The sequence below is a fragment of the Schistocerca gregaria genome, chromosome 4 (genome assembly GCF_023897955.1).
Source record: "Schistocerca gregaria isolate iqSchGreg1 chromosome 4, iqSchGreg1.2, whole genome shotgun sequence".
In the NCBI taxonomy this organism is placed as follows: domain Eukaryota; kingdom Metazoa; phylum Arthropoda; class Insecta; order Orthoptera; family Acrididae; genus Schistocerca; species Schistocerca gregaria.
In genome coordinates, this window is record NC_064923.1 from 448,965,109 (window position 1) to 448,980,629 (window position 15,521).

The 15,521-nt window shown below is 41.2% G+C and overlaps 1 protein-coding gene across 1 annotated transcript in view; it reads right to left on the reverse strand.

The window, feature by feature from the left end:
- Positions 1–2,137: 2,137 nt before the first annotated feature.
- The window catches only part of LOC126365857 (armadillo repeat-containing protein 6 homolog), a 104,697-nt gene continuing 91,313 nt past the window's right edge, over positions 2,138–15,521 (reverse strand). The window contains exon 6 of the mRNA XM_050008522.1: positions 2,138–6,549. Coding sequence (XP_049864479.1) covers positions 6,337–6,549 — 213 coding nt within the window. The 3' untranslated portion in view covers positions 2,138–6,336. The remainder of the gene's footprint in view (positions 6,550–15,521) is intronic.

The window sequence follows — 15,521 nt, forward strand, 5'->3', positions numbered from 1 at the left end:
CGAAATTCTGTGTGTGTGTTTTATTTATTGTGCCTATTACCGGCGCTTTCCTGCTTGGTAGGTCTTGGAATCTTTGTTTTTGAAATAGTGACAAAGTTAGAGTGTGTCATAGTCAATCTCATAATGAAATATAATTCCTCCATCTAAAAAGAAAATAGTGATTCAAGAAACAGCATTGACAAAAAACATGTATTCCTCATAAAACTAATGAAGGAACAATATTGAAGATAAAGTTGCACAATGATATAAAATACAATTATTACATGTAGAACAGTGTAAAGAAATGTTTCAGTACATTTGGAGTTATGACTTTAAAAGAAAACTGGCAAATATGCAAAGATTTTTCTAGTTGCATCTAATTATGACCTTACGGAGTCAGTCACCATTCGTATAAAGTGTTAACAATTAGTGCTATTCCTTCAAAGAAAAGAAGAGAGATGTTTTCAAATTTAAAGACAAAGAAGTGGATCTCATGGCAGCATATTGGGATATGTTTACTTTATCAAGCACAGTGTCTGCAAATACAACAACGGCAACACATAGGGGGTCAGTCATGACATTGTGATACAATGCAGGTAGAGTAATATGTCTGGAGCAGCTAACAGAGAGCCATGCAATATAACTTCACAAAGATGCTTAACTAGACTTGATAAACAAGACATGAGCTCTTGAAATGAGTCAAGGCATTACATGTTTATGCTTATTTCAATACTAGTGCAGCCACTACTATGAATCTGCAATGTGTATTATGGTTAACTATTCGTAGAATATGAGTTGGTCAAATACAGTGTGATGTGCAGAGAATGCTATTACTATAAACCATATTACAAAAAATGGTTATAATGGCTCTGAGCACTATGGGACTTAACATCTGAGTTCATAGAACTTAGAACTACTTAAACCTAACTAACCTAAGGACATCACACATATCCATGCCCGAGGCAGGATTAGAACCTGCGACCGTAGCAGTCGCGCGGTTCCAGACTGAAGCGCCTAGAACTGCTCGGCCACTGCGGCCAGCAAACATTACAACATCACATACAATTATGGAATCACTTTCAAGGTATAGGACACAGTTGAAAATGCTAAAGGACTAGAACACCCATGAGCATTGTTACCTTCTGTTACTTGCTAGTCAGAAAAAGTACTCAAAGAAACACAGTGCTCCTAGCACAGGAAATCAGGATTTAGGAAGTCAGTTTTTTCCCCATTGAGTACATAGGCCAATGGTGTATTTCTCATTAATAGTGTGACACCTTAACGTCCAACACATTATACGGATGTGATGTCATGGAGGGAAAGCACACAAATGAAGGTTTATTTTTATTCTCTAACTAGCCTTGAGTTATCACTGAGCCTGACAACACAGTTGCATTTTGGGATGAGAAATTCAGAATGACATGTTTGTGCGCAAAACATCACGATATTGTTGTAGCCGACTAGTGGTGTACACAGAGATCAGCACTGATGGTCTAATGAATCTACATTTATTTGAAAAGGTCCTTTGACAGCTTGACGTATGTAGACATAGATGACATTCTCCTGCCTTTTGTTTTGTCGTATTCGGGTGGCATGGGTAATGCTTCCCAGATTTTAGATGACAAAGCTCATCTCCAGACAGCTGCATTAGTGAATGATGTGCTGCTAAGTAATAGTGCCATGTCAACACTGCAGTTAGTTTGGAAAAGACTTGCCAAAAGGCTACCTAGTATCTGGTATGTTCATATTCAACACTGACTTATAGTAGTGTTTCAGCTGAAGACAGGAAGTAATCACTCACATACCACAATAAGATACAAACACAAGCTGAGACAGTAGTAGTAGTAGTAGTAGTAGTAGTAGTAGTAGTAGTAGCTTTATTCATCTGTAGATCTCTTTTTACAAGGATATAGGACATGTGAAAGTATTTACAAATTTATATCAATTTGAAATAAGCTAATTCGTATACACATATATTTACAGACTTCTAGTTAGAGACAATCATTAGATTTACTCTTGGTATACAACACTTTTTTTACAAATAACTTATTAAATAATGTAATGCCACATTGTTCACTCGCATCTATCAGTCACTGCACACACTATACACACATTGTTTCATAATACTTCACTCACTACACACACACACACACACACACACACACACACACACACACACACACACACACACACACACAGGTGATCTCTGGACCATTTTCTGTACTGCAGCTTCCCATTTGTTATCCTGAAAAGCTGAGTCAGCATCCCTCCATAATGTGTAAGATGTTGAGCTCAGAAAGAGGAAGAGGTGTTAGTATTGTGCTATGCATAATTTGGGGTTAAGTATTTTTAGAAAGGAAAAATGAAGGAAAAAACGAAAGGGAAGGTGTTATGTGGAATGTTGGATATTTTATAATAATCATTATTATTATTATTTATTTGTAAAACATTTTTTATCAAACCCCTACTCTGTTTTAGCTAAGTAATCCTTCAATGTATAAAATGTATTGCATAACAGGTACTTCCTAACTGCCTTTTTAAATAAGTGTATTTTTGAAATTTCTTTAATCTCTTTTGGTAATTTATTGTACAGTTTTATTCCTTGGTAGAAAGTGCTATTTTGAGTTTTATGTTTATTTTTTCTTGGTAAATGTAAGTTGAGTCTCTCTCTTGTTCCACAGTCATGGCCAGAGCTGTTTGTGCAGTAATTACCAATTCACATGGAGCAGTTAAAATCCCCAATGTTCTGAATAGATCTCTACAATGAGCTTGACTAGTATTTTTGGTAATAATTCTTATGGCTCTTTTCTGAAGTTTCTTAAGTTTGAAAACTGTCTTCATATTTTGTGCATTTGTTCCCCAAAAAAGAATCTCATAGCTAAGAATTGAGTGTACATATGAATAATATGTAACTAAAAGACACTACATGTTACACACTGATGATAGAATTCTAAGGGCATAACATGCTGATGACCTTCTGTTTGCAAATACCTTTGTGTGTTCACATCATCTCAATTGCTCAATTGAGAATCAATATTCATTCCTAGAAATTTTGCATTTGTTACACAGTCTATAGAGGTGTCATCTACATTTAATTTAACATTGCCATTTTTCCTCTTCAAATTGGAATTCATGGCATTAGTTTTCTTTATGTTCAATGTCACTTCATTACTTATTGACCAATCATAAACTTCCTTGAGAGTTTCATTTTCTTTCTCGGCAAGGAGTTCTAGTTTTCTTAGTGACTATACTATTGCTGTCATCAGGAAAGAGAATTTTTTCACCGTGAATAACACTACTGGGAAAGTCATTGATGTATACCAGGAACAGTATTGGTCCTAATATGCTACCTTGCAGAACCCCTACATTAATGTATTTTGATACTGTTAAGTGTTTTACTAAATGTTTAGATCTTTCTGAAGTATGTGTTATCTCTATCCTATCTGTTAGGTATGATCGAAACCAGTCATTAGCTATCCCTCTTACTCCTAATGCTTCTAATTTATTTAATAAAATCTTGTGGTTAACTGTATCAAACGCCTTGGAAAGATCCAAAAATATGCCTGTGACACACTTTTGTGAATTCTACTATGGCTGACTCCGTATTTTTGCCACTTCGGTTACCATAATGTGATTTGCTTAAAAGATTGTATTTATTCAGGTAATTCGTTAATCTGTCTTTCATAATTGCTTCTATTATTTTTGAGAATGCTGACAGCAGGGAAATGGGCCAGTAATTTTCTATGTCTTCTGCATTACCTTTCTTAAGCAAAGGTACAACTCCTACTTGTTTTAACTGCTCTGGAAATGTCCCTGATGTGAAAGCCTACTGACTTTTTACATTTTAGTTTTTGAATTGTTTTACTGACTTCATTCTCTGTAGTTGGAAGTAACATCATTGTGTTTAGTGCAACATTATTTACAGGTGTTGTATTTGTTTCAGGGAATTTTTGTTGTAACTTCTCTGCAATACTTGAAAAATGCTTGTTTACATAGTTTTTAAGTGCTGTGGGTCATTTATTACTTTATCCCCCTCCCTTAGCAGTATGTCATTCTGCATTTGTTTGCCTCTTCCCGTTTCCATTTTTATAGCATCCCAGACAGCTTTGCTTTTATGCTCTACATTATATATTATTTTGTCATTAAATAACATTTTACTATGTGTTCACATTCATGTTTGAGTCAAAACATATTGCTGTGTTAATAGCCAGTGGCACAAATGATCAGTCATTTCCCTCAGCAGCCCAATAACATCTTTCACTAATCATCTGTTCCCATTACTTTACAGTATGTGTGCTAATGAGAATCAATCTTGTAGTGTTTTAAATTATTTTACACATAGTCTATTGTATTATTCCTGTCCCCTGATAAGCTTTCCATTTCTGGGAACTACACTGATGATGCAAGTCCCTACACCCAAAAAAAGCAACTTGTTGTCAAACAGAGCTCTCACATGCAATTCTCAAGGCAAACTTTGTAGTGATATACAACGTTAGGACTTAACCACCCGCTGATTATGATGAGTCACCACAGCAGAATTTTCACTTTTTACAAGAAAGGTTTTTCAACATAAGAAACAAAAAAATTGTGTCCTAAAATAAAGAACTCCTACTCCACACACTAGACTCAACGGAAAGGTGACCTGTGACATTGTTCAAATGTGAGATGTAAATGTTGCATAGCATTTTATGCTAGTAATACTATTGTTAGTTAGGACGAATGTCCACAGACACAATGTTAACACTGACAACATTAAATATCCTGTTGCTGAGCAAGGCAGTATGGATTTCTGTAGGTGAAGCGAATTCAGTTCATATGAACCCCCTCCACAAACAGCAATGCTTCATATTTCCTAGTCTCTTCAACAAATACAAGCTGTCACCATCAATTTGGACTTAATTTGTGCCTTTCTCCACTTCCTTAAACAAGGTATTTTTTCATCTTTTTTCATTTGGAAATGGCATTATCTGTCTCTATTCTCACTAGTACCTGCTTCATTTTCTAATAACTTAGTATTTTAATTTTATCTCTCTATTTTTGGAATAACATTTAATTCCTCGAAACAAGCCAGCATGCCCTTCAGCTCCATATTTCATGCAGTAGCAAATCAATTATTAACTGCTATGTTCTGGAAACATTCATTCATTTATCATCATGGTTATGAAGAACATGCCATCATAATCCAGTTGCAGCACAGTTACACTACATTTTTATTGCATGGTTTAAACCATACTAACAGTGTCTTGCTAAACTAATGTGGAAGAATTATTAGTTGGTGATCCAACCTTGTGTAAGCAGAACATTCCTTTGTAAACACTGCCTCCCCTGCCCCCTCCACCACTGCACCCCAAACCTATCTTCTTCACATTCTTTTCAATTCTAATTTAACTTATACTTCATATACATATGTAGTCAGCTACATGTTTACCAGTTCACTCATATCTTTGATCTCTGAGCGACCAAAAGCTAGTACTATTCTAGATGTTGTATACTGCATCTTAGTCCTATTACTTCTGAATTACTTCCTGCCTACCTTGTTTCTTTCCTTACTTGTTCTCTCCCTCAGAACCTGCTTCACAGTCCTCATATTTATCTCTTTGACTACATCAACTTTGTTATTTTGATAGCTGTCACATACTGTTCCTCTTCTACTCCTCATACTGTAAATGTTTTAGTTGCCCAATAGTGTAAAATTTACCTTTCCTTCTAAAGCTCACATTTTTAAGTATTTATTGATTATCAAAATCTGAATCACTCTTAGAAAGAAGTGCATAAATATCAGTCAATGACAACTGTAGGAAGGTTAAACCAAGCATCAATTTGAAGGTTCATTTGAACAGTGCAGCGCATGTGGCATGCTATTCCCCTCCCCGGAGGTGTTAACTAGCCCATCCAGCTAGTTATGAGGGAGCATACAATTTTATATGTTTTGAACACAATCTGCCTGACTCCTCACCAAAAAAGAAAAACAATTTCTGAAATTGTGAACAAAAAAGTAAACATTATAAAGTTGCTTTTCATTTATTGTTAACAATGTCAATCACAGTTAACAGTATTATATTAAAATTAATTAACAAAACTAGATAGCTAAAAAACAAAATTTTTAGTCATCAGTGCAGAGTCAAATGTGATGCTTCCAGAAATAGGTACCAGCAGACAAAGGGACTGCACCGGTTGTTAGCAAATATATATCAATATGACAACTCGCCATGGAGCTATTGGCTTTACCAAGCACAAAAATCAAATGATTTTATATTAATATTCATTAATATAATGAGTTAATTACAAAATGTTCATGTAAATAGATGTTGTTATTTACGATGAGAAAGCACAACTTGGAAGTCTGCATGCAAATTATTAATTTAAAGCACCTCCCTTTCCTGTCCACTGTTCTATGAGTTTAACTTCACAACCCAAATCACGCAGGGCAGCTTTTACATCATAGTCACATCTTTTATCATGCTTTTTGATGATGGAATTAAGATGCTCTTCGATACCCATCTCAAGAAATAAAGGAGCCAGCGATCGTTCTCTTGCCACAATGTTCCGAATTGCCCAACAACCTTTCACCTGAAACCAGAGAAAATATGTGAATGAGAAATGACACACACTACATGCACAAAGAACGCCATGAACAAGTGAACTGTTACTATAAAATACTGCAATTACAATCAAAGTGAGGACAATAGAAGTAACAATATGTGTCCTAAGTACAGACATGGAGATTGAATTTTTTTTTTTTTTTTAAGATGTTTTACCTCCAGAAAAATTATACAGATAATGACTGATATAAATTACTACCCAACAACAGATACAGCAAGCAATCTACCTGACTCTTATTTCGAGTTCAGTAAAGGTGGACATTATCATCATTATCACCATCATTATAACATTGTCCAAGGGTTTGGGTAAATAGCCTCTTGTGATGGCCACTATTCCCAGGTGCTTCTCAGATTTCTCCTGATGGTATGTGCCTTGCTATTGTGGATTTTTGACTGCAAGAGAGAGCCCCAACAGAAAATCACAGGTCTTACAAGGAAACACAGGGATGTGTTGGGCTTGGTATCCTCCACATACAAAAACTGTAGTTACTCATCATTCCACAAGTATATACAAACCTGCCTGCCTCAGTAAGATCATTATGTATAACACTAACTCAAGTCTCCTGCCATATCACATTTTGTGTATCCCACAATATTTTCTCAAGGAAACTGCATGGTACCATCACATGTTGGTTATTTGTTACTGCTGGCAAATAGCAAGAGTCACATATAATACTGATTTTATCAACTGATAAGCTCTGTACCAGTAAGCAAGCAGCACCTACTAAACTTAATGCAATATGTACAAAATGGTTAAGAACAATACTGACTCAAATGCTACTTCTCTCCAACAGCAACAAAAAATTGTCACACTAGTGTCTACTTGGGTCATACCTGCAAAAAAGTTTGAAAATAGGATAGCTCTTGGGCATGGTGGCTTTTCCAACTAAATATCTGACACTCAGCAGGATCTGAATGATTTCTCTTACACTGAGGACTTCCTTCCACACTAAACAAAGCACATGTCAACAATGCACAAATCACGCGTTGTCTTCAATGTTAAACTGAAAAAAAATTAACACAATCTCTTTTGCAATTCACTTATTGAGGTATACAACTGTTTCCTTAAATCAGGGAAGCATTACAAAAATAGCAATTGCTTAGGATAACATAAAGCAATAATGTACACAGTACTGCTTGAATGATTTCGTCATATTCAATCATGCAGTACACTTGTTTCATTGGCACACAGCAAGTAAACTGTACATTTCAGAATATGCCAGCAACTGATGTTTGTTGGTTTAAAAGAGGGAGGGATTGACTGCGAGGTCATCGGTCCCTCGTTATGATTAAAATAATTCCACAGGGGTGGGAGTCAAATAATCGAGGCATGTAAAACACAGCTGGAAGAAAGGAGAAAACCGCAAGAATGACATAAGGGTAACAAACACTAAAATGGGCAAATTCAGACAAGAAAACCACAGAGAGACACATGAAACATGTAGAAGAGATCAAAACAAGAGAGCAGAATGGCTGACCATAAGAATAAAAAGGAAAAGCCAGCCACTCTGCAACACATTAAAACCTCCACCCTAAAAGCACAGGGTGGAGGACACAGAGGCACAAAAGACATACGTTAAAGTATAGATCGAATGATAAAACCCACCCTTATGAATAAAAATGTGAAATTAAAGCCACTGTTAAGGCATTGTTGCCCAACACCAAAGGTAAGGCACAAGGAAAGTTAAAAGTCTGCCGCAAAACGGCTAAAAGTGGGCAGCCCAGCAAGAAGTAGACGACCGTCATTATTTGTGAGCCACAGCGACACTGAGGTGGGTCCTCGTGATGGAAGAGGTAACCTGTGTTAGCCACATATGGCCAATGCAGAGCTGGCAGAGGACCACTGATTCCCTGCGAGAGGACTGCATGGAAGACTTCCACACATTCATAGTCTCCTTACTGACAAGCAGTTTGTTGTACATACTGTTATGCCATTCCATCTCCCAAAGCCAAAAAACCCTACGGCGTAAGACAGAATGCAGGTCAGTTTTGGAGATGCCCATCTCCAGAAGCAGTTTCCACATAGCCTGTTTGACCAGCTTGTCGCCAAGTTCTTTGCCTGGGATTCCAAAGTGTCCTGGAGTCCACTCAAACACCACTGAACGCGAGGATGGCGATGGTAGCACTGGTCGATAGCTTGTAGGCTGCTCAAGGAGTCAGTACACAGAAGAAAAGACTCACCAGGGCATGAATGGATGTGGATGTGCTCAAGAGAAATATGGCTGCCAGCTCTGCAGTGTAAACTCTGAAGCCATCTGGCATGGAGTGTTGTTCAGTATGTTCTCCATGAACATACACAGACCTACATGACCATCAGCCAACGAGCCATCAGTGTAAACCACTTCCTGGTCCTGGTACATGTCGATAATCGAGAGGAAGTGATAGAGAAGAGATGCGGGGTGAATGGAGTCCTTAGGTCCATGCGAAAGGCCCAGAAGAATCTGCAGCCTAGGTGTACACCATGGAGGTGTATGTGAATGGGCCTTGAGGAGAGGTGGTAACAAGAAGGACTCCAGTTCAGACAGAAGGGACAGGATGCGAACCACAATCGTAAGCCCTGACCTGGTCCGCCGATGCGGGAGATGAACCGTCGTGATTGGGAAAAAGAGATGGTAATTCAGATGCACAGGAGAACTACAAACATGTGAAACACAACTGGGGAGCAGTTGCGCACGCCTAACCTTCAATGGAGGGACTCCGGCCTCCACTAAGACACTGGTCACCGGACTCGTTCTAAAAACTCCCGTCACTAGCAAATGCCACAGTGGTGTACTGGGTCGAGTAAAAGCAACGCTGAGGGCACCGCCGAACGGTAAACCACACTCCCATACTCAAGGCAGGATTGAACAAGGGCTCTGTAGAGCTGCAGCAGCGTAGAGTGATCTGCACCCCGGTTGGTGTTGTTCAGGCAGCAGAGGGCATTGAGGTGCTGCCAGCACTTCCACTTCAGCTGACAAAGGTGGGATAGCCAAGTCAATCAGGCACTGAAAACCAGTCCTAAGAATCGATATGTCTCCACTACAGTGAGTGGATCATCATTAAGGTAAAGTTCTGGTTCTTGATGAGCGGTGAAATGCCAACAGAAATGCATGACACGCGACTTCACAGCTGAAAACTGGAAGCTGTGGGCTAGAGCCCATGACTGCTCCTTGTGAATGGCTCCCTGTAGGTGCCGCTCAGTAACGCCAGTACTGGAGGAGCAGTATCAAATGCAGAAGTCGTCCGCATACAGAGAAGGTGAGCTGCTGCTAGACTATTAATAGCCACTAAAAATTGAGACACACTCAATATGGAGCCCTGATAAATGCCATTCTCCTGAATACAGAGGGGGAACTATGGAAGGCACTGACTTGGACACAGAAAGTACATAGTGTCAGGAAGTTTTGGATAAAAATCACAAGCAGGCCCCGGAGACCCCACTCATATAATGTGGCAAGGATACGATGTTACCAGGTCATGTCATATGCTTTACGTAAGTCAAAGTAGAAGGCAACCGGAGGTTGGCATCTGAAAATGCTGTTTGCATGGCAGACTCAAGGGGCACAAGATTATCAGAGGTAGCGCAACCCTGGCAGAAGCCGCCCTGAAATGGAGCCAGTAGGCCATGTGACTCCAGGACCCAACCCAACCGCTGACATACCATACATTCCATCAGCTTACAAAGAATGTTGGTGAGGCCAATGGGCCAGTAGCAATCCACATCAAGTAGGTTTTGACCAGGTTTGAGCAGCAGAATGATGGCACTCTCCTGCCACTGTGATGGAAAGACACTATCGCACCATATCCAGTTGAAGATGACGAGGAGATGTTGCTTGCAGTCAGACAAGAGATGTTTAATCATCTGACTGTGGATCCGATCCAGCCCAGGAGCTGTGTCAGGGCAATGTTCAAGGGCCCTGAGGAGCTCCCACTCTGTAAATGGGGTGGTATAGGGTTCACTGTGGCGTGTAGTGAACTGGAGGAGTTTCCTTTCCATCTGCCGTTTGAGGGTGCGAAGGGCTGGAGGGGGGGGGGGGGGGGGGGGGGGGGAGTTCTCTGATGCAGAGGCTCGAGTGTAGTGTTTGCATCGGTATATAACACACCACTGATATTAACACCAGGAGCATCTGTTGGGGTCTGGTACCCAAAAAGACGTCTGATCTTCATCCTGGCTTGGGAAGGTGACGTATGGCACCCAATGATCGACACATATCTCTCCCAACACTCCTGTTTCCATCGTTTTATAAGCTGGCAAACACGGGCACAGAACCACTTAAAGGCTATTAGGTGCTCTAGGGAAGGGTTGCGCTTATGTCATTGTAGAGCTCACCAATGCTCTTTAATTGACTCAATTACTTCTGGTGACCACCAAGGGACTGTCTTCTGCTGGGGGCACCCTAAAGAACAAGGGATAGCGTTTGCAGCTGCAGAAATGATCGTTGTAGTGACCTGCTCAATGACAACATCGATGGCACCATGTGGGGGAGATTCACGGGTGACAGGAGAGGTGAAGGCTTCCCCCGTCTGCCTTGTTTAAAGCCCATCTGGATGGGTGTCCGTGGGCATGACACTGGGGTAGTGACAGGAAGATGGGGAAGTGGTCATTACCGCACAGGTCATTACATGCTCTCCAGTGGATAGATGGGAGAAGGCCAGGACTGCAAACCAAGAGATCAATGGCCAAACATGTGCCACGTAGCACATTGAAATGTGTGGGGGGCACCGGTATTTAAGAGGCAGAAGTTGAATTGTGACAGTACATTTTTGACCTCACTACCTCGAGCGTGTAAGCATGACACCACCCCACAAGGGGTTATGCATGTTAAAATCTCCCAAAAGTAGGAAAGGTTTGGGGATTTGATCAGTCAGTGCAGCCAATATGTTCAGTGGTACTGCACCATCTGGAGGAATATATACATTGCACACAGTTATTTCCTGTGTTGTCCTTATCCTGACAGCCACAGCTTCAAGAGGGGTTTGAAGGGCACTCGTTCATTACATACTGAGTTCAGGACATAGACGCAAACTCTACCTGACACACTATTATGGCTGCTACAGTTCCTGTAATATCCCTTATAGCTGCAGAGGGCAGGGGTCCACATTGCCGAGAACCAGGTTTCCTGGAGGGCAATGCAGAAAGCAGGTGTAAAGCAGCTGCCATAGCTCAGCCAAGTGGTCGAAAAAACTGCCGCAATTCCATTGGAGGATTACGTGATTGTGAGACTGGAAAGGCATGAAACACTCACTGAGGCAGTTTATGCCTCAGGGTCACCTGCTGCCACCAGATGAATACCTGTGCAATCGACATCCATTGTGTCTGAGGGCCCAGCAAGATCTAGGTCCTCAGCAGATGCCATAACCTCCACCTCATCCTCAGACACAAAACTTGTAGAGAGTGGTGGTGTGGGTGCCACCACAGTGCCTTGGTTCTTGGGGGTCTTTTTCTTTGTAGGTTTCCCTCACTGCTCCTTAGGTTTGTCCATCTGGGAGGGCTTCACTGATTCAGTCTCAAGGACTGAGGAGGACTGTGAAGCCCTATGACCAGCTACCTGTGGTTGCTTCAGCCACTGGCGGGTGTCAGCTTTGCCACTGGTAGGAACCTGGGAAGGGAGTGACCCAAGGGACCCCTTCCTGGCGAGAGGAGCCGAAGAATTCTCTGGCTGAGAAGTGGGAGCTGACATCCCCAATTGTTGGGGTGTGTGTTGCTCCTGAAGTAGGTTGTGCAGGAGCACCAGGGAGGGAAGTGCCATCCACCATCAAGGGGGCAGGTGGAGTCTGATGGCTCTGAGAGCCAACTGTACTTCACAGAACGGAAGATGGTAAAACCGTTGTCATAGTGGTGGCGTAGGTTGACATCATATGCGCAGAATGTAGCCTCTCATATTTTTTCTTAGCCTAGTGTAAGTCAGTCAGTGCAGGGTCTTGTATTCCATTATTTTTCTTTCTTTCTGGAGAATCCTGCAGTCTGGCGAACAAGACAAAGCATGCTCTCCACAGTTGACACAGATGGGAGGCAGGGCACAGGGAGTAGTGGGATGTGAACGATGTCCACAATCTCGACAGGTGACACTGGAAGTACAGTGGGGAGACATGGCTCAACTTCCAGCACTTAAAGCACCGCATCAGGGGAGGGACATATGGCTTCACATCACAGTGGTAGACCATCACCTTGACCTTCTCAGGTAATGTGTCACCCTCAAAGGCCAAGATGAAGGCACTGGTGGCAATTTGATTATCCCTCAGACCCTGGTGGACACGCCTGACGAAATGGACAGCTCGCCGCTCTAAATTGGTGTGCATCTCATTGTAAGACTGAAAAAGAAGGTCCCTGTGAAATATGATATCATGGATCATATTTAAGCTCTTATGGGATATGATGGAAACAGAAACATCCCCCATCTTCTCACAGGCAAGTAGTGCCCATAACTGGGTAGAGGATGCTGTTTTTATCAAGACCGACCCTGACCGCATTTTGGACAAGCCCTCCACCTCCTCAAACTTGTCCTCTAAATGCTCCACAAAAAAGTGAGGTTTCATTGACAAGAAAGATTCTGTATCACATGAGGTACCAGGGTCAATAAGCTTCACTGCCATCCTTAGCCTGGCATTACTCCCAGGGTGTGTCCAGGGGAAGAGGGGGGGGAACGATTTGGGATCGTTTTTCTTAGCATTGAAGTTAGACCTTGATTGCTTAGAGACTCCTGTGTTTGACCACCAGCAAGAGATGACGTACTACACTTCATGGCGTGTTATCCACCCTGATGCCACCTACTCTGACCAGGGGCCCTCCCAACGAGTGCCACCCAGCCACAGCAAAGGCCACCTGGCAGGACGGCCATTGCCGAGTCCCAATGCCCCAGGGTAACGGACATCTACTCCTTCGCATATGTGGGGAGTTAATGGCGCGGGCATCAGCAGAGCAATCCCTGTGTGGTCAGGGGGCTACAATCAACAGGGTACATGGTGCCCCACCACAACAGACTGGCCACCTCATCTACATCTACATCTACATCTACCATGCTGGATATCAGGCACAAACAAGCTACATTATCGTCGACAGTGCAGAAAATGATACTGCACAGAGGATGGAGGAAAACAGACCCAGGAAGGTGACCCCGCCCAACAGCTGGAGAATGAGCAGAAGTGCAGATCCATGTTGATGAAGGATGCGAGAGATCTCAGTACATGATGGATACTATGCATCATGTAAAGCACCCTTCCCCAACTGGTTCGCTCTTCGGGAAAATATTGAAAAATGGAGGTCAAACTCTACAGGGGACCATCACATAAAGGCCGAAACATGTAAGACTCCTTTTAGTCGCTTCTTATGATAGGCAGGAATACCTCGAGCCTATTCTACCCCCAGACCTGCAGGGGGGACTGATGATGTGAGGGTGAGAGAAAACAGCTGGAACAGCCAATATGGTCAAACAAGTTCAAAGTATCATTTATGCAGTATGGGTCATTAGGAAATTGGAAAGGCTTCAATAAAGTTTAGGTTTAGCCCAGGACTACCATGCACACTGATGAGCACTGTTATGGTATCTGCACGAACAGGACTGCAAGCCTGCACTTACGTCTTCCTGCAGCCACTTGATCTATGATATCATGGGCAGATGGCGTCATGTAGGCGATATATTTGCAAGACAACCAGTCAATGGTGTCGCAGATACTTTCACATAACAAAGCATATTTAGTGGGTGCAATGACATGTAGACTGGACAGCAGATCACAGAAGGAACTTTTCCCCTCAAAAGTTTCAATTTAGCTCATACCAGTAGACACCCCCTCCCCCCCTACCCCCACGCCCAATTCTTTTAAAGTATTGAACTCTTGAGCATAAAATGTGCTATCTCCCAAACTATGCACCATAAAATGATATAATTTTGGAGGTACTGTGGGTAAAATGTGTTGGAAATATACAGTTAGTAGTAAATAGTAATAAATTAAAACGTCCTGCCTGATGCTGCAATTTTACTGCGTGAACTATGAAAATGTACTTAAACTTTCTTCCTTTCATTCTATTGTGGGGGATGTGAGTGAGTGAACATTTTGTAAAGATTTGAAATTATGTGTAAAGTTTGTGGCAAGTCATTAAGTGCTCATTCTCAAATACTGGATTAATACAGTCTGAGTATTTGCAAATGTTGAGTTACCACCGTCTCAAGACACACACACACACACAGTTTCTAGCTAAAATACTTAATTTATTGTGCTAAACCTTTAACATAAGATTATAGTTCTTCTTTTGCTGAGTGGCTTCCATCTTTTCCCTGAACTGAAGAAGTGGCTAGGAGGGCAGCACTTAAAGATTAATAAGGCACTTCAAGATAGTATCAAGACTTATTGCAGTTCATTGGCACCAAAATTTTATGAAGAGGATATTTAAAAGCTTCGCTGCAGGTATGCCAACAGTCTCAATCATTGCTGTCATTATGTCAAAAGGAACTTTAAGTGTCCACAACCTTCAATAATAAAATAATTTTTATGTAAACTTGTCTTTGGTAAGCAGCTTCTTCTGTTTAGTACATGGCAGATGAAGAAGCTCTTTTTATTTCTGGTGTGGTAATTTGTTTCTCTGTGTATATATCCTGCAGATCAGGGAAAGTATTACTACAGTTTTTGTATTCAGATCTCAAACTGTTAAAACTGAAATCCCTGAGTATGAGAATTGAAGTGGAATTCCTGAAGTGGAATTGACAGAAGTTCATAAAGATGTCAATATGAAATCAACCTCCATAGTGACAATGGGTACTCATGTGTGGGGGTCTTGCAGAAGTTAGCATGACATCCTTCTCCTTTTGACATAGCTCAACAACCCACTTTGTGCCCATCAATTTTTGAGTGGCAACAGACAAAATTGTTACACATTATATCTGTTTTTCTAAACCAGCATATTTCTTTGATTTGTAGGCTTGTCATCACTTAAATATGAAATCAGCATTGTCTTGTATAGTTTCC